The sequence below is a fragment of the Neoarius graeffei genome, chromosome 24, assembly GCF_027579695.1.
Source record: "Neoarius graeffei isolate fNeoGra1 chromosome 24, fNeoGra1.pri, whole genome shotgun sequence".
NCBI lineage: Eukaryota > Metazoa > Chordata > Actinopteri > Siluriformes > Ariidae > Neoarius > Neoarius graeffei.
The window spans coordinates 334,714-353,860 of record NC_083592.1 but is presented as its reverse complement, the minus strand read 5'-3'; the positions used below and the strand labels follow the sequence as shown (position 1 = coordinate 353,860).

General features: G+C 43.9%; 2 protein-coding genes across 7 annotated transcripts in view; both read left to right on the top strand.

Annotated features, from left to right (window-relative positions):
- The window catches only part of stpg2 (sperm-tail PG-rich repeat containing 2), a 49,525-nt gene extending 34,644 nt beyond the window's left edge, over window positions 1-14,881 (top strand). Inside the window, exons 12-13 of the mRNA XM_060907636.1 lie at window positions 13,410-13,525; window positions 13,678-14,881. Coding sequence (XP_060763619.1) covers window positions 13,410-13,525; window positions 13,678-13,812 — 251 coding nt within the window. The 3' untranslated portion in view covers window positions 13,813-14,881. The remainder of the gene's footprint in view (window positions 1-13,409; window positions 13,526-13,677) is intronic.
- A 1,117-nt stretch (window positions 14,882-15,998) lies between these two features.
- Window positions 15,999-19,147, top strand: part of LOC132872667 (zinc finger protein 883-like) — a 76,344-nt gene continuing 73,195 nt past the window's right edge. For 5 of the 6 annotated variants that reach the window (XM_060907634.1, XM_060907635.1, XM_060907629.1 and 2 more), the window contains exon 1: window positions 15,999-16,091. The gene's annotated coding sequence lies outside the window, so the exon portion shown is untranslated. Of the gene's footprint in view, window positions 16,092-18,421; window positions 18,492-19,147 lie in introns of those variants that run through there. The other variant, XM_060907630.1, reaches the window with a different exon arrangement.

The following is a 19,147-nucleotide window of genomic DNA, read 5'->3' as shown; positions in this document are numbered from 1 at the left end:
TCTCCTCTTTAGTCCGAATGACACGGCGTCCCTGATTTCCATAAAGAACTTCAAATTTTGATTCGTCTGACCACAGAACAGTTTTCCACTTTGCCACAGTCCATTTTAAATGAGCCTTGGCCCAGAGAAGACGTCTGCACTTCTGGATCATGTTTAGATACGTCGTCTTCTTTGAACTATAGAGTTTTAGCTGGCAACGGCGGATGGCACGGTGAATTATGTTCACAGATAATGTTCTCTGGAAATATTCCTGAGCCCATTTTGTGATTTCCAATACAGAAGCATGCCTGTATGTGATGCAGTGCCGTCTAAAGGCCAATTTATGCTGACAACCCAGTCCTCGCAGATAGCGTCGCAGACAGTGTCTGCATAGCCCCCCCACCTTTGCAGACGCTCTGCGCACACCTCCCAAAAATTGTGACCACCGCAGAAGCCTCGCAGACAGCGCCGCAGACAAGAGGGCTCTGATTGGTCCACTCTACATCCGCTGTACACGCACTTCCGCTTCCCTACTTTCCCGGTTTGTTTTGTTTTCACGACCGGCATTTTTAAAAATACGAGCGAAGATGGAGCAGCATGAAGAGCGGTTGATTGAGGAAGTGAGGAAGTACGTACATCTATACGACTCCAGTTCTAGTCATTATAAAAAAAAAAGTTCTAGTCATTATAAGTAACCGGAGGATAAACACTCCACTAACCACACCCACCAACTACTCCTAGCGATTTCGCGACTTCGCGCCCCCTTGCGTTGTGGCGGTGAATAACATCGCGCACGCCTATTACTCCCCGCTCAACGATAAATTACAAATGTCTGCGAAAAGCTATCTGCAAAAGCCTTGTCGCAAGAGCATGCAGAGGCCTTAAGGGCCCGAAGATCACGGGCACCCAGTATGGTTTTCCGGCCTTGACCCTAACGCACAGAGATTCTTCCAGATTCTCTGAATCTTTTGATGATATTATGCACTGTAGATGATGATATGTTCAAACTCTTTGCAATTTTACACTGTCGAACTCCTTTCTGATATTGCTCCACTATTTGTCGGCACAGAATTAGGGGGATTGGTGATCCTCTTCCCATCTTTACTTCTGAGAGCCGCTGCCACTCCAAGATGCTCTTTTTATACCCAGTCATGTTCATGACCTATTGCCAATTGACCAAATGAGTTGCAATTTGGTCCTCCAGCTGTTCCTTTTTTGTACCTTTAACTTTTCCAGCCTCTTATTGCCCCTGTCCCAACTTTTTTGAGATGTGTTGCTGTCATGAAATTTCAAATGAGCCAATATTTGGCATGAAATTTCAAAATGTCTCACTTTCGACATTTGATATGTTGTCTATGTTCTATTGTGAATACAATATCAGTTTTTGTGATTTGTAAATTATTGCATTCCGTTTTTATTTACAATTTGTGCTTTGTCCCAACTTTTTTGGAATCGGGGTTGTATGACCCAGTCACCTGATGCACAATAGCTGTGTGCTATGCTGTGCTATTTGCTAATATGCAGGTAGTGTCTTGTCCTCAAATCCATTATTGATATAATTACATTGGATTGCATTGTGCCCACATACACCAGTGAAACATGTACAACTTACCACTAAATGCTGTCACATGGTCAACTCTGTGATGACCTGGTGACTTATCCAGGGTGTACCCTGCCTCTTGCCCATAGTCAGCTAAGATGGGCTCCAGCTTGCCTGTGACCCTGTACAGGTTAAGTGGCAACAGATAATGGATGGATGGATGCTGTCACATGCAGCTACCTCGTTGATCTAGAAGATGTCAACACAATGCCCTTTTTCTCATCTGCAAATTTCAACCATGCCTGAGTGTAAAGTGTGACTTAAACTCATTAGTGTTGTGTCACATGACACTGATATAAAGTAAAAAAAAAATTCAATATAGTTTGAATAAATATAACTTTTTGACAGAAGTTTTTCTTCAGGAAGCCTGGAGGAGAACAGCTTTTTATATGTGACTGGGTTAAAGATCTGGGGATCAGGACACTACAAGATCGACGGCAGGAGACGGCTCCAAGTGCAGGAAGAGTGTTTATTTGCAGGAATGATATTTACCAAAACAGAAAGCAGAATCATAAAGCAGAGTATTTAAACAGTGTTATAAACATGGCATGAAACAAACGTGACAGTGATGATGATAATACTTCGCAAAGCCTCTGTGAAAACAGTGTCCATATCTGCGCATGCTGATTGCACTCAAATCAGTATCAGGTATTTGCCATAACGACTGGGTCCCAAGCATGCGTACAACACACTCTGTGAGCGAGCTTGGCTGCTCGAGCTGCGTCAGGCTCAAGTGCACAAAAGTGTGACAGTCAAGTGTTCACCTGCTGTGTGACCACAACTTTTAGCTCACATGCATATCTTCGTGCATTGCCACCAAAATGCCTTGTTTTCATCGATAACTCATTGCAAAGCATCGTGAGCTGTAGTGTGACCGTAGCTTAATGAGGCAGATGTGACGTCAGATGCAACCCATCGACTGTACCCTACTACTACTTCTTCTTCTTCTTCTTTTGGCTGCTCCCAATTAGGGGTTGCCACAGCAGATCTTTCATCTCCATTGCTCCCTGTCTTCCGCATCCTTCTCTACCACACCTGCCGCTTTCATGTCCTCTCTCACTACATCCATGTATCTCCCCTTTGGCCTTCCTCGTTTTCATTTGCCTGACAGCTCCATCCTCAACATTCTCCTTCCAACATGCTCTGCATCTCTTCTCAGGATATGCCCATACCATCTCAGCCTCACCTCTCTTAGCTTAATTCCCAAGCTCTCCACATGTGCTTGCTGTCCCTCTGATGTGCTCGTTCCTTATCCTGTCCAACCTCATCACTCCCATCGCAAACCTTACCATCCTCAACTCTGCCACCTCCAACTTTGCCTCCTGTCTCTTTGTTAAGGGTACTGTCTCCAATCCATACATTACAGCTGGTTTCACTACTGTCTTATACATCTTACCCTTCACTTTTGCTGGGACTTTCCTATCACAAATGACTCCTGAAATCCTTCTTCAACTGCTCCACCCTGCCTACACTCTCTCTCATCTCACTATCGCAGCCCCCATTTTCCTGCACAGTTGACTCCAGGTACTTGAATTCACCAACTTTCTTTACGTCTACTCCTTGCGTCTTCACTACATTCTCATCCCCATTCACACTGATGCACATGTATTCTGTTTTGCTACTGCTCACCTTCATTCCTCTTTGTTCCAATGCATACTTCCATCTCTCCAAACCCAACTCAACCTCCTTTCTACTTTCACCACATATCACAATATCATCCGCAAACATTATGCTCCATGGTGACTCTTGCCTCACTTCGTCCGTCAAGCTATCCATCACTATGGCAAACAAGAAAGGACTCAAAGCAGATCCTTGATGAAGTCCCACCTTCACCTTGAACCATTCAATTGTTCCAACTGCACACCTCACTGCTGCTTCACTGTTCTCATACATGTCCTGCACCACTCTAATATACTTCTCATTCACTCCACTCTTTCTCATACAATACCATAACTCATCTCTCGGCACTCTATCGTATGCCTTCTCCAGGTCTACAAACACACAATGTAGCTTTCTCTGGCCTTCTCTGTACTTCCCCATTAACATTCTTAAAGCAAAAATTGCATCCGATGTGCTCTTCCTTGGCATAAACCCATACTGCTGTTCACAGATTGCTACCTCTCTTCTCAATCTCGCCTCCAATACCCTTTCCCATAGCTTCATGGTGTGGCTCATCAATTTTATTCCTCTGTAATTACTGCAGCTCTGTACATCTCCCTTATTCTTGTATATTGCGACTAGCACACTCTTTCTCCATTCATTCAGCATTTTCTCATTCTCTAGGATCTTATTAAACAATCTCGTTAGGAACTCCACAGCCGTCTCACCCAAACATCTCCAAGCCTCAATCAGGATACCATCTGGTCCCGGTCTTCATTCTTTTCATGGCTGCCCTCACCTCATCCTTACTAACCAACTCTGCTTCCTGATTTGCTGTCTTCAATGAACCTGACCTTTTCTCTCTTGGATGCTCCTCATTTAATAAATCCTCAAAGTACTCTTTCCACCTTCTTAATACATTCTCCTTGTTTGTCAGCACATTTCCAATTACAACTTTCATCACTCTTACCTGCTGTACATCCCTCACTTTCCTGTTTCTCTGCCTAGCTAGTCTGTACAGGTCTTTCTCTCCTTCTTTGGTCTCCAGTCTTTCATACAACTCCTGGTATGCATCTGCTTTCGCCTTTGCTGCCGCTCTTTTTGCCTTCTGTCTCGTCTCTCTGTATAACTGCTTGCTTTCCTCATCTCTCTGATCACTTTAATTCTTCTTTGCTAGCCTCTTCTCCTTTATAATTTCCTGCACTTCTTTGTTCCACCACCATGTCTCCTTGTCTTCCTTCATCCTTCCCGATGACCACCCTAGCACCTTCCTTGCTGCCTCTCTTACTAGTACTAGTAGTATCCCAATCTTCTGGCAGACTTCCATTACCACTCAATGCTCGTCTCATTTCTTCTTTAAATTCCTTCTGATGTTCAGCCTCTTTTAGTTTCCACCACTTAATCTTCGGCTCCACTATTTCACACTTCCTCTTTTTCACTTTCAAGCTCATCCTGCACACGACCACTCAATGTTGTCTAGCTACACTCTCCCCTGCCATCACTTTACAGTCTCCAATCTCCTTCAGGTTACCCCTTCTGCACAGTATGTAGTCCACCTGTGTAGATCTTCCTCCACTCTTAAACGTTACCCTGTGCTGCTCTTTCTTCTCGAAGTATGTATTGACTATTGCCAAATTCATCCTCTTTGAAAAATCAACCACCATTTGCCCTTCCACATTTCTCTCTCTTACACTATATCTGCCCATCATGCCCTCATCTCCTCTGTTTCCCTTGCCAACATGTCTGTTGAAATCTGCTCCTATCAGTACGCGCTCCTCCCTCGGTATACTTTCTACTACTTCATCCATTTTTTCCCGGAAAGACTATCTTCATTCTCACATCCAACCTGTGGGGTATACGCGCACATAACATTGATGACAACTCCTTGAATCTCCAACTTCATGCCTATCACTATCTGATACCCTCTTCACATCAATCACACTGTTGACCAACTCTCCCCTCAAAACAATACCAAAACCATTTCTCTTTCCATCCACTCCATAATAAAACAACTTGACTCCACCTCCAGTGTTCTTGGCCTTGCTTCCTTTCCACCTCATCTCCTACACACACAAAATGTCCAACTTCCTTCTTTCCATCATGCCTGCTAACTCTCTTGCTCTGCCAGTCAATGTACCCACATTCAGTGTTCCGACCCTCAATTCTAAGCTCCTTCCCTTCCATCTTTCATGCTCTCTCCTAACACGCCTCCCCCCTCTCTTTTTCCTTCTCCGTTTTGGCGCAACAGGAGCATACTTTCCACCAGCACCTTGTTGACCAACAGTACCGGAGGCGGTCGTTGTTAACCCGAGCCCCGACCAATCCAGTATGGTATTCTTTTCAATCTGCATGTTAGATTTGGCACAGTTTTACGCCAGATGCCCTTCCTGACACAGTCCTCTCCAATTTATCTGGGCTTGGGACCAGCGCCAAGAGTATGCTTATGCACCCCCAGTGGATGGGTTTTATATATATATATATATATATATATATATATATATAACATGCAGAGGTGCTTGAAAGTTTAGAATTTTCTATATTTCTGAATAAATATGATCTTATGGGGTGTTCAGGGAGGGCTAGTACCTCTGATGAGGCAGGCATGTTGTGCTCCTTCGAGGGTAGCCTGCCCATCTTTGGTCCCGACCTGACCTGACACCCAGTTCTCACCTGTGGCTCCCCGTAGCTATCTGCATGTGACAGTGGCCACATCCCAGGCAATGGCTTTGACTGGCCGGCTAAACCAGGTGAGGGTATCTGATGGGTCTCAAACCCTCAGTGAGTTAGGGATTTGTTCATCCCAACATACGAAGACTGCTTTGGTGGACCAGGTGGAAGAAGTCCCTGTGATTCAATGGCTGAAAAGGCGATGCGGCAAGGACTGTGGAGTGCTTAGGGCATGTTAGAGCACCAAAGACAACATAGCCATCCACTGCAGCTGACGAAGTCTCCAATGTAACAATTCTTTGTGCCACTGGACCCAGGCTTCTGAGGCTGAGAGAGTGGGTTTGTCTATGTGCAAAGGCCTTTCCACTATAAAACCATTCACGTACAGGTTTTGTTGTGCACGTTCATCTACAGTGGAGGAAATAATTATTTGATCCCTTGCTGATTTTGTAAGTTTGTCCACTGACAAAGAAATGAACATTCTATAATTTTAATGGTAGGTTTATTTTAACTGTGAGAGACAAAACATCAAAAAGAAAATCCAGAAAATAACTTCATATAAAAGATATAAACTGATTTGCATTTCTTTGAGTGAAATAAGTATTTGAACCCTCTAGCAAACAAGACTTAGTATTTGGTGGCAAAACCCTTGTTGGCAAGCACAGCCGTCAGACGTTGCTTGTAGTTGATGACCAGGTTTGCGCACATGTCAGGAGGAATTTTGGTCCACTCCTCTTTGCAGATCATCTCTAGATCATTAAGGTTTTGAGGCTGTCGCTTTGCAACTCGGAGCTTCAGCTCCCTCCATAGGTTTTCTATGGGATTAAGGTCCGGAGACTGGCTAGGCCACTCCATGACCTTAATGTGCTTCTTCTTGAGCCACTCCTTTGTTGCCTTGGCTGTATGTTTTGGGTCATTGTCGTGCTGGAAGACCCATCCGCGACCCATTTTCAGGTGTCCTGGCAGAGGGAAGGAGGTTGTCACTTAGGATTTTATGGTACATGGCCGTGTCCATTCTTCCGTTGATGCGGTGAAGTAGTCCTGTGCCCTTAGCAGAGAAACACCCCCAAAGCATAATGTTTCCACCTCCATGCTTGACAGTGGGGATGGTGTTCTTCGGGTCATAGTCAGCATTTTTCTTCCTCCAAACACGGTGATTTGAGTTAATGCCAAAGAGCTAGATTTTGGTCTCATCTGGCCACAGCACCTTCTCCCAATCACTCTCAGAATCATTCAGGTGTTCATTGGCAAACTTCAGACGGGCCTGCACATGTGCCTTCTTGAGCAGGGGGACCTTGCGGGCACTGCAGTATTTTAATCCATTACGACATAATGTGTTACCAATGGTTTTCTTGGTGACTGTGGTCCCAGCTGCCTTAAGATCATTAACAAGCTCCTCCCGTGTAGTTCTAGGCTGATCTCTCACCTTTCTCGTGATCATTGATACCCCATGAGGTGAGATCTTGCGTGGGGCCCCAGACCAAGGTCGATTGATGGTCATTTTGTATTTCTTCCATTTTCGAACTATTGCACCAACAGTTGTCTCCTTCTCATCCAGCTTCTTGCTTATGATTTTGTAGCCCAGTCCAGCCTTGTGCAGCTCTACAATCTTGTCCCTGACATCCTTAGACAGCTCTTTGGTCTTGCCCATGTTGGAGAGGTTGGAGTCTGATTGATTGATTCTGTGGACAGGTGTCTTTTATACAGGTGTCAATTTAAGACAGCTGTCTTTAATGCATGTAACGAGTTGATTAGGAGTGTCTAACTGGTCTGTGGGAGCCAGAACTCTTAATGGTTGGTAGGGAATCAAATACTTATTTCACTCAACGAAATGCAAATCAATTTATATATTTTATAAAATGTGATTTTCTGGATTTTCATTATCTCATTATCTCTAGCCGCTTTATCCTTCTACAGGGTCGCAGGCAAGCTGGAGCCTATCCCAGCTGACTATGGGCGAAAGGCGGGGTACACCCTGGACAAGTCGCCAGATCATCACAGGGCTGACACATAGACACAGACAACCATTCACACTCACACCTACGGTCAATTTAGAGTCACCAGTTAACCTAACCTGCATGTCTTTGGACTGTGGGGGAAACCGGAGCACCCGGAGGAAACCCACGCGGACACGGGGAGAACATGCAAACTCCACACAGAAAGGCCCTCGCCGGCCCCGGGGCTCGAACCCAGGACCTTCTTGCTGTGAGGCGACAGCGCTAACCACTACACCACCGTGCCGCCCATTTTCTGGATTTTCTTTTTGATATTCTATCTCACTGTTAAAATAAACCTACCCTTAAAATTATAGACCGTTAATATCTTTGCCAGTGGGCAAACTTACAAAATCAGCAAGGGATCAAATAATTATTTCCTCCACTGTATTATCCTAGATGACAGCACAACGGATCATCATCCTTGGGCAACGAGAGACTACCAAGGATGATGTAAAATATCAGATTTTCACACAAGTCTAAAAGTACATAAAGAAAACCCAATTAAACAAATGAAACAAAAATATTATTCTTGGTCATTTACTTATTGAGGAAGATGATCCAATGTTACATATCAGTGGGTGGCAAAAGTATATGAATCTCTAGGATTAGCACTTGATTTTAAGTTGAAATTCAAATCAGGTGTTTTAAATCAATGGGATGTCAATCTGGTGTGGGCTCTCTGTTTTACTTAAAGAACAGCGACCTATCAAAGTCTGATCTTCACAGCACGTATATCTTTTTATTCCATTTTATGCTTCATGGAGACGTGGCTATGCGGACTTGTACCGGACTCTGCACTGCAGCTGGTCAGCTTTCACCTTTTCAGAGCGGGCCGTAACACAGATCTCTCCGGTAAAACAAAGGGTGGTGGAACCTGATTTATGTAAACAACGGCTGGTGCAGTGATGTGTCCGTGATCCTGCAACACTGTTCTCCTGACCTGGAATCATTTATCATTAATTGTAAACCTTCTACTCACCCTGTGAGTTCGCTTCATTCATTCTGGTCAGTGTTTACATTCCACTGCAGGCCAACATGCAGAACACACAGCACATGCTGGCGACCAGATACTGGGTGTGGAGCAGACGAACCCAGACTCCATAGGTATTGTCCTCAGTGACTTTAAAGGGCATATCACGGGTAAATTCAGGAGCAAAATCAATGTAATTCTCCTATTTTATATTAAACTTTGGTCAAATATCTGTCACATTTTGCATTTTGTGCACTTTTTTTACCTTGCGCAATACTAGAAAAATTCAGTTGAAATCAAGCCATTTGAGGTGAATTGGTCTGCCTCTGAAAAAACTTGCCATTTGGATTTCCCAGGAAACATTGATTTTCGTGACATCATCTGCGGGACACCTCCCTCTGAATCCTACGTCAGCACTGTTTTGTTTATGAGAAAACGACCTGGTGGTTTTCTGCAAATTTCAACGTTATCACGTAATTATTAAAATGGTTAACAGATGTATCGTAGGAGGGTGTAGCAACACCAATCTTGATGGGATTAGTACTCATCGTTTTCCAAAAGACTGGACAATGAGAGAGAAATGGGAATGCTTGGTCTACACAGGCTGTGCACTTAAACTGTGCAAAGCTCACACAGACTGCTCGTGCTTCCACAGATAACGTCACAATTCTGGCTCCAGACTCCCTTGGGATTTTTCCAGACACGTTTTGTTATTTAATTTTTTTCTGCTGTAGAAAAAAAGAAAGAAAGCACAACTTTTATTCATCACACACTTGTGAAATTTCCTCTCTGCATTTAACCCATCTAAAGCAGTGAACACACACATACACACACACACACACACGTGAGCAATGAGCACACACACACACAGCAGTGGGCAGCCATGCTAACAGCGCCTGGGGAGCAGTTGGGAGTTCGGTGCCTTGCTCAAGGGCACCTCAGCCCAAGGCCATCCCATATTAACCTAACCACATGTCTTTTGAACTGTGGGGGAAACCGGAGCACCCAGAGAAAACCCACGCATACACGGGGAGCACATGCAAACTCCACACAGAAAGGCCCTTGCCAGCCACTGGGTTCAAACCCAGAACCTTCTTGCTGTGAGGCAACCGTGCTAACCACTTACACCACTATGCTGCCCACAGATGGCCTTGTGCAAAATTACTCTTCGGGATGAGTGTGTAAAGGGACATACTTTGATATATTAAAAAAAACTAAATTGGTCCAGAATATGCCCTTTAACAATGGTAACCTCAGCCATGAATTACCCAAAAAACAAAAACAGTTGTTTAAATGCTCAACCAGAATATTTTGGATCACTGCTACACTCCAGTCAGCAGGGCCCATCCCCCACACTGCACTGAGCCACTCTGACCACGTCATGGTCCACCTGATTCCTGCATACAGGCAGAAATTAAAGCTGAGGAAACCTGTAGTGAGGACATCAAAGAAGTGGAGCAATGAGGCTGTGGAGAATCGTCAGGTGTATTTGGGATGTGCTTGGGAAGGATGAGCCAAGAGGAAGAAAATTATTCTACAATCATTTTAAAACATTCTTCTTCCATATTTCATGTAGACTGCTCTCATCTACTGGATGAAGAAGAAGAACAACAACAACTTTATCACATGTACACTTAAGCACAGTGAAATTCCTCTTTGGATTTAACCCATCTGAAGCAGTGAACACATGCATGCATGTGCGCACACGTGAGCAATGAGCACACACATACCCAGAGCAGTGACCAGCTATGCTACAGCACCTGGGGAGCGGTTGAGGGTTAGGTGCCTTGCTCAAGGGCACTTCAGCCCAAGACCACCCAATGTTAACCTAACCTGCATGTCTTTGGACTATGGGGGAAAATGGAGCACCCAGAGGAACCCCATGCAGACACGGGGAGAACATGCAAACTCCACATCGAAAGGCACCCGTCGGCTGCTGGGCTCGAACCCAGGACCTTCTGGCTGTGTGGCGACAGTGCTAACCACTACACCACTGTGTATACATGCTCAGTGTCACACTTGTCAGAACGGGCAAAAAAATCTGTGTGCTGCATGGACTGTGCACATGACAAAATTTGCATCATGCAGACCATGTCCACTGAAGTATACTTGAGCCTTTGGATTATAATTTGTGCATGCTGTGCCAGTGTTTGCTTGGGGTATGTGTACTTGCTACATATTGAGGACCAGAATATATATATATATATATATATATATATATATATATATATATATATATTAGTGCTGTCAAGCGATTAAAATATTTAATCGCAATTAATGTCGTGACTGTCATAGTTAACTCGCGATTAATCGCACATTTTTGTCACATGAAAAACCATTGTAATTCTCTTATCAGCATAAAAATGTGAATGGGCTTGCTTTGTACCAATTTTTTTTTTTATTGCAAAGCATAACACGTCTTGATACAACCACTGCAAAGTGAAACCTAAGCCGAGGACCGGGGCTAGCAAAAGAACCATGAGTGAAGTGATCTACTGCTTGAGTTAGTTTACAATTCTAATCAGAGAGACAGGTTACACAGTGACGGTAGGCTTGACATGCTTGATTATAATATAAAGTACACTATTATATTAAGTTTAAGTTGTTCGTTGATAAATATTGCATTGAATCTGATCTTTACTGTTTCAGCTCACTTAACACATTTTGTACTTTTACACTTTCTGCCTGTTGATGCGTCGCGCTGTCCAATCAAAGGCGGCCAAATTTGCATATTACAGGAAGGATTTCTGGGATAGCATTGAGTTTACAGTTCAGAGGGATCTGGCTTCTTTAGACGCTGTCTTCTTAAAACTGAATAAATATTTAAAAAGAGCCAAATGAGCCAGTCTTTTGAACGGTTCTTTTCAAAGAACGGATCACAAAGATGCGGATCCCATCAAAGAGCCATAAATCCCATCTCTATTAGCGCGCCCTGCCCGTGCTGATTCTTTGGGGAGGGCAGAGGACTCTGGCTGTGCGGGGCATGGCATTACAGTCTAGCTGCTATCATTTTTCTAAGCAAAGTCTCTGTTCCAAGTTCCTGGCAGTTTCAAAAGCTTATGAAAAACCTACATCATGTCACAGAGCGTTAATCTCGCGATAAAAAAATTATCGCCGTTAAAATTGAGTCAAGTTAACGCGTTAATAACGCGACATTTTTGACAGCACTTTTATATATATATATATATATATATATATATATATATAATTTTACCCACAGAGTGAGGACATTTTGTCTGATCCTCAACTCTTCAAAGTGCTGTTTGAGGGTGAAGACTTAGTTTTATGGTTCAGGTTAGAGGTCTGCGTGGGTCGGATTTTTCAGTCCCGCTCCCGCCCGCGCCCGTATTGTGCAGTCCTGCTCCCGCCCGCGCCCGCAAAGAATTATGATTTTCAGTCCCGCTCCTGCCCGCGCCCACAAAAAAATTATGATTTTCAGTCCCGCCCCCGCCCACGCCTGCCATATTTTGTCCTGCTCCCACCCGCAAATCCCGCATGATGCAGACGTTCGCGTTATTTCTCAGGAAAGTTCTTGTCTTGGCACAGTGTGATGGTGCCCCGCCCCCTACTTTGAGTGGATTTGAGAATAAATATCTACAGCTCACAGTTGTTATTATTTACCTTGTTTCTGAATTCAGCATGTAGTGTCTCTAATAATAATAATTAGTGCTGTCAAGCAATTAAAATATTTAATCGCAAATCGCATATTTTTATCACATGAGAAACCATTGTAATTCTCTGATCAGCATAAAAAAGTGAATGGGCTTGCTTTGTACCAATGGTGTTTTTATTTTATTTTATTGCAAAGCAGAGCTAGTAAGAGAAGTGAATTGATTTACTGCTTGAGTTAGTCTACAACTCTAATCAGAGAGACAGGTTACACAGTGACGGTAGGCTTGACCCAATGCTATCCCAGAAATCCTTCCTGTAATATGCAAATTTGTCCGCCTCTGATTGGACAGCCAAATTTGCATATTTGCATGGTTCTCTTGCTAGCTGGGTGTGAACTGCGAGTCATTAGAGTGATCAATGGCAAATTTAAGATGCCATTCCTCACTCAATCTGGCAATCTGACTCTCTCTGCAAATTTAGGTATCTTAAAATGTTTTTATTAATGCCAAATAAAATATCCAGCACAAATTATATATGATAGACATAAATTAATAATTTATAAATTTTATTTCAAACACGTTTTTAGTTAGCGGTACTGCAGCTTATTACCGCTCCTGCCCACGCCACATATGTGCACTCCCGCTCCCGCCCGCGCCGCATATGTGCACTCCCGCCCGCGCCGCATATGTGCACTCCCGCCCGCGCCGCATATGTGCACTCCTGCCCGCGCCGCATATGTGCACTTCCGGTCCTGCCCGCGCCCGCAATGAGCTTTCAAAATTTGTCCCGCACCGCACTGCTTTGCGGCGAGTCCCGCGGGACTCCCGTGGGAGTGCAGCTCTAGTTCAGGTTAGAATGGGGTTGGGGTAAGGGGTGGGATTAGTCATTTAGTTGTGATGATTAAGGTCAGGGCAAGGGGTTAGGGAACACATTATGTTAATGAGTCTCCACAAAGATAGAAGTGTGTGTGTCTGTCTGTCTACAGGCCCAGGTGACTACAGTCCAGACATCAAGTCTAGTCCACAGTTTGCTATCATTAGCTCTAATGAGGATCGATTTAAACAACCAAAAGACACAACACCCGGACCAGGAGCATATATGGTACACACATGCACACACCATTACATACAATCTCTCTCTCTCACACACGCATGCATGAAATGCCCATGAAAATAATCATGTTTGCATGATATTGTGCCCGGTTGATTTTGTGTGTATAAGTGTGAGGTGTGTGTGTGTGTGTGTGTGTGTAGCTGAGTCCTACTTTTTCAGACACTTTACTCAAGCGTTCTTTCAATGTGACCTTCCAAAACCCTATGATGTTCCATGCTCTGCCACCAGCCCCTCAGCATGCCATGGAGGCAGTGATTTCCTTCCCTGGTTCTTAAATACACACAGTCAGGGTCAAAGGTCAGTTTTTAACATCTGCAAGTGGATTAACTCTGCTGAAATGTTCTGATATCAGGAAATAATGTTGAGATGAAATTCTGCTTTGTGATGTTTTATCCTATGTCCCTTTTATGTTTTCACATTAGAATACTTTGTGAGTTCTGTAACACACACTTCATTCTGTAAACAGTACATGGATACTTATAATTGATGTCTTCACCTGTGAAATATTAAAATAATTCCATTTTCTGAAGGAAAAAACACCTCAGTTAAACAGTCATTGAAAAGATGACCAGTCTGAAGTATGGGCAGTGCCAAGGAGGGGCTTGGGATGTTGTAACTACCACTAGAATAGCCGTAGCACCCCTTTAGTGCTCCCAATAAATTTCTGTTGTCTCAGGTGTGCAGGGAAATGAGAGACAGGTGTGTGCATGCAGTTCATATGCTGGTGAACTTAGTGTGAGATGCTGGAAGCTGGAGACTTCGTCGGCCACTGTAGTAAGGTGTGGGTATTCATGGGAAGTGGAGTCCGTGGTGGATTCTGGTAGAGATGTAACAGGGCTCCCTCCTGAGCTGCTACTGAGACTTTGTTAGTGGAGGCAGAGATGGAGCCCCTGAGTAAGAGGGTTGAAGTCAACACTCTAGTCACTATGTCTAGGGCAGTCCGCAAAAGAGCTCCACCCTATATGTCAGCCATGTTTAAATGGAAATCACCTCCTGTTATAAATGTTTGTACCTGAACTGCTGTCAAGCTACTCTTGGGCTGGGATCCCCATCAGTGTAGCTCTCCTCGGGCAAACGTCGAGTCATTTAAAGGCAGTTTACAATACTACGGGCCCCAGACATGGAACAAGGTATCACTTGAAGTGAGACCAGTACTAGGCTAGAAGACATTTAAAAATGGACTTTAAAGTAGCAGTACATAGCATTTGATATTTGAGTATAGATTTAGTTGTTGCTGTGATAGTTTATAATGTCACTGGTTTTATTTGTGTGTGTTCCTTGTGTTTAAATGTTCTTAAATGTTACATCAGAGTAACCTGAAAAACAGGCCAAGGGCCTGAGCATGTACTGCTGGTTAAACAAAAACTTGGAAATAAATAAAAAAGCTGGGTGAACATCCTCCAAGTGTGTTGATTCCATATTTTTTTGCCAGGGGTTGTACACTCATCATAGACACAGATATGATGGCAAGATTGGCCTTTTAAGGATTTCTTCTGTGAAAGAATGATTGCACAACAGACGTCTTTAACACAAGAAAACAAGAATTTGGTGAACAAGTTTTAATTTATTTTGGGTTTTCTGAAATCAATATATGGTCAAAATTATACCTACAGGGTCATAAATATACATATTTATGTATACCTAATATTTGATTAAATATCACCTTGGACAGACACTTTTTATAGACATCAAGATTTTGACAGAATTGTGATTGGCTAGGGGCTCCCAATTGGTGCAACAGAAAAGCATTCACTCTCTCATGGGGAGATTGAGTTCAAATCCTGATGCTGCCAAAACCCAATACATCAGGAACGGAGGGGTGTCAATCACAAATAACACTTGTCAAATGTCTGTGAGCTCATACATATGGAAGTGGGTAGACAGCAGGTGTGTTATGCTACATGAGCCGCAGTTCCAAACTAGAAAAGCACTCGGAGAGCGCAGACTTCCGCCAAGAATCCTTTAAAAAAATTCGGGATCCAGAAGGTGATCCGGATCACCGGCAAAATTTAATGGATTGTTACTTGTGCAAAAAAAATTCCAGAGCAATCCGTTCGTAACTTTTTCCGTAATGTTGCTAACAAACAAACCAACGCTACCGAAAACATAACCTCCTTGGCGGAGGTAATGATGCAGTCAGCTGGCTTTATGTGCCTCTGAGGAGTCGTCGTTATTCTGCCCACTTTGTGCTACGCACCAGTTCCAGTGGAAGCAAAGCAGCCCCAGAGAATTTTAGCCTCCAGCAGCAAAAACAAAAAAACACACAGACATGTTCAGAACAACCAAATGTGTCCAGGCATGTAATATAACAGTTTTTAAAATGACATTTTAATTGTTATTAGAAGAAGTGTGTGAGGATCAGGTTAGGTAGGGATAGGTGTCCTCCACCCTGAACCTCCGCTCCAGTCCAGGTGGTGGCGGTAACGCGTCCAGTAGCTGCTTCTCCAACCGCCAGAAAACACTGGAGAAGAAAAAGCCGCTGCTCGCCTGGACAGCTATTTATAAAAATAAAAGCGCGTTATTGTGTCTGGCTCTGAGGATTTAAAACCTTGAGGTAAGTTAAACTGAAGCTGTGTGGTCGAATCCCAAATACAGCTCCACTTCACTGTTTAAGTGAACTTAATTCAGTATGAAATAATGCCATGTACACTTTATGTAGCGCACTATTTATCCACTAAGGAGAGATTTGTATTTTGAAAGTATTTAAATAATCTGAACTTCAAGTCCATTTCCATCACTTTTTTTTGCTAAATTGCGACTTCCTCGCAACTCAATTTATTTCTCTCAATTGCAGCTTTATTTCTCGAAATTCCGACTTGATTTCTCACACTGCCCCCCTCCCCCTAATTAATTAATCAATTAATTAGCTAGCTAGCCAGCCAGGCAACGTCACCCCCTCTGCAGTGTGTTAAGCAGAAAGCTTTACACGTTCAGAATGAAAATGGATGAAAGCCTAGCGGACTATTTGAGGCCTGGTTTCCCGAACCGGGAGCGCTGGTTACTGGAAGAATCGTATGGTATTGAGAGAGAGAGAGAGAGAACTGTGGCTAACAGTCAGCTCTGGCAGCAACGAAACCTGTTACTTTAACTCAAGGCTAAAGGCCCAGCTCCCAAAACTCTGCATCCTGCTTCCGCTCTGGTTTTATTCTTAAAGTTGTGACCAGAAGTGATTTATATCTACACCTTGATGCTTCTTTCAGGATGTTGGTCTGCTTGCTGCTATAGAGGTTTTCGACCCACGTGACCGTTGCCATGTCAATAAGTAGCCGGCGCCATTTTGACGGTCACAAATATGGCGACTACCGGTAGCGATACACTGTTGATCATGACGAAGTCTCATTGTCGAGTATTTTATCCGGCCTAGATGACGCGAGTAAGAAGCGATATCACCAGAAAATCAATGATGCTGGTGTACGTGATCCGTACCAGGCTATCTTTTTCTGGCTTTGCAGCGCGGGTGATCTTCCTGACCTGCAGTCAGGCGTGTGGGGAAATACCAGGGAAAAAACATAAAAGAAAAAGGAGCGAGATGCAGAAAACACCTTCACTATCCAGCGACGTAGGGCATTTACAGGGCGAGCAGAGGGAGAGGTATTTGCAAAAATTGAGGTTAGCAGGCTTAGAGAACGACGTTTACCTGCTTCCACCAGGATTGTTCACTGACGTACGGAAGTACACGAAGCCCTCGTCTTTACCTGACTTCGGCCCACATGATCTGTATACCTATGTCGTTAAAAACCCATCGCCGTACACAGGTATTGATCTGAAAGCGTATTGAGGTATTTCACCTGATGTCACAGGGTCACGTGACGCCCCGGTGTCCACCATTTTGGACGGCAAGCTAGCTAATGTCAACAACAGTAGCTAGTATGTTACTGTAGCAATATTTATGTTCAGTCATTTGGATGACTGTTAAAACCTTTCAGTCTCAAGTTTTTCCTTTACTGGATTTACTAGTTTACTGAGCGAGCGCGCGATGGCTCCCGGCTCGGCCGGAGAGCGCGCGATGGCTCCCGGCTCGGCCGGAGAGCGCGCGATGGCTCCCGGCTCGGCCGGAGAGCGCGCGATGGCTCAGTAAACTAGTAAATCCAGTAAAGGAAAAACTTGAGACTGAAAGGTTTTAACAGTCATCCAAATGACTGAACGTAAACATTGCTACAGTAACATACCAGCTACTGTTGTTGACATTAGCTAGTGCTAACAGCTAGTTGCTAGTACACTGCTACAACTACACCGACCCTAATAATACAGTTCTTGGTCATTGCCTGGTAACAGCAAATTTATAACGGGCCATGTCTCAACAGACTAAGAAGTTATTTCAGTGACATTTAATAACATTTTGTTTATCCTGAGGACCGAAAGTAAATGAAAATGTGAACAAACCTTAGCTGTAATCAGATGGCGACCACCGGCTCCAGGGACGACCCGCTGATGTAGGCATGTTACCCAGCCTGACACAAAATATTTGTAGGCATCCAAACTCGTATACGCTTTCAGATCAATACCTGTGTATGGCGATGGGTTTTTAACGACATAGGTATACAGATCATGTGGGCCGAAGTCAGGTAAAGACGAGGGCTTCGTGTACTTCCGTACGTCAGTGAACAATCCTGGTGGAAGCAGGTAAACGTCGTTCTCTAAGCCTGCTAACCTCAATTTTTGCAAATACCTCTCCCTCTGCTCGTCCTGTAAATGCCCTACGTCGCTGGATAGTGAAGGTGTTTTCTGCATCTCGCTCCTTTTTCTTTTATGTTTTTCGTTTGTCGCCTTCCTCGCATTCAAACTGATTCGAGCCGTGCCGTCCAAAATGGCAGCATCACATGACTTGGTCACGTGAGTGAAATACCTCAATACGAGTTTGGATGCCTACAGATATTTTGTGTCAGGCTGGGTAACATGCCTACATCAGCGGGTCGTCCCTGGAGCCGGTGGTCGCCATCTTATTACAGCTAAGGTTTGTTCACATTTTCATTTACTTTCGGTCCTCAGGATAAACAAAATGTTATTAAATGTCATTGAAATAACTTCTTAGTCTGTTGAGACATGGCCCGTTATAAATTTGCTGTTACCAGGCAATGACCAAGAACTGTATTATTAGGGTCGGTGTCTGTGTTGTAGCAGTTTACTAGCAGCTAGCTGTTAGCACTAGCTAATGTCAACAACATCATAGCTGGTATGTTACTGTAGCAATGTTTACGTTCAGTCATTTGGATGACTGTTAAAACCTTTCAGTCTCAAGTTTTTCCTTTACTGGATTTACTAGTTTACCGAGCTAGCGCACTCACTCCCAGCCTGCCCGAGCGCGCTAGCTCAGTAAACTAGTAAATCCAGTAAAGGAAAAACTTGAGACTGAAAGGTTTTAACAGTCATCCAAATGACTGAACGTAAACATTGCTACAGTAACATACTAGCTACTGTTGTTGACATTAGCTAGCTTGACCTTCAAAATGGCGGACACCGGGGTGTCACGTCACCTGTGACGTCACGTCGAAAACCTCTATAGACCACTTGCATGTGACATCACAGCCGATCCAGATTGTAAATAGACGCCATCTTGTCGGTCAAACGCCATATTTCCGCCTTCTGCTTCTACTTCTACCTTTTCTTCTG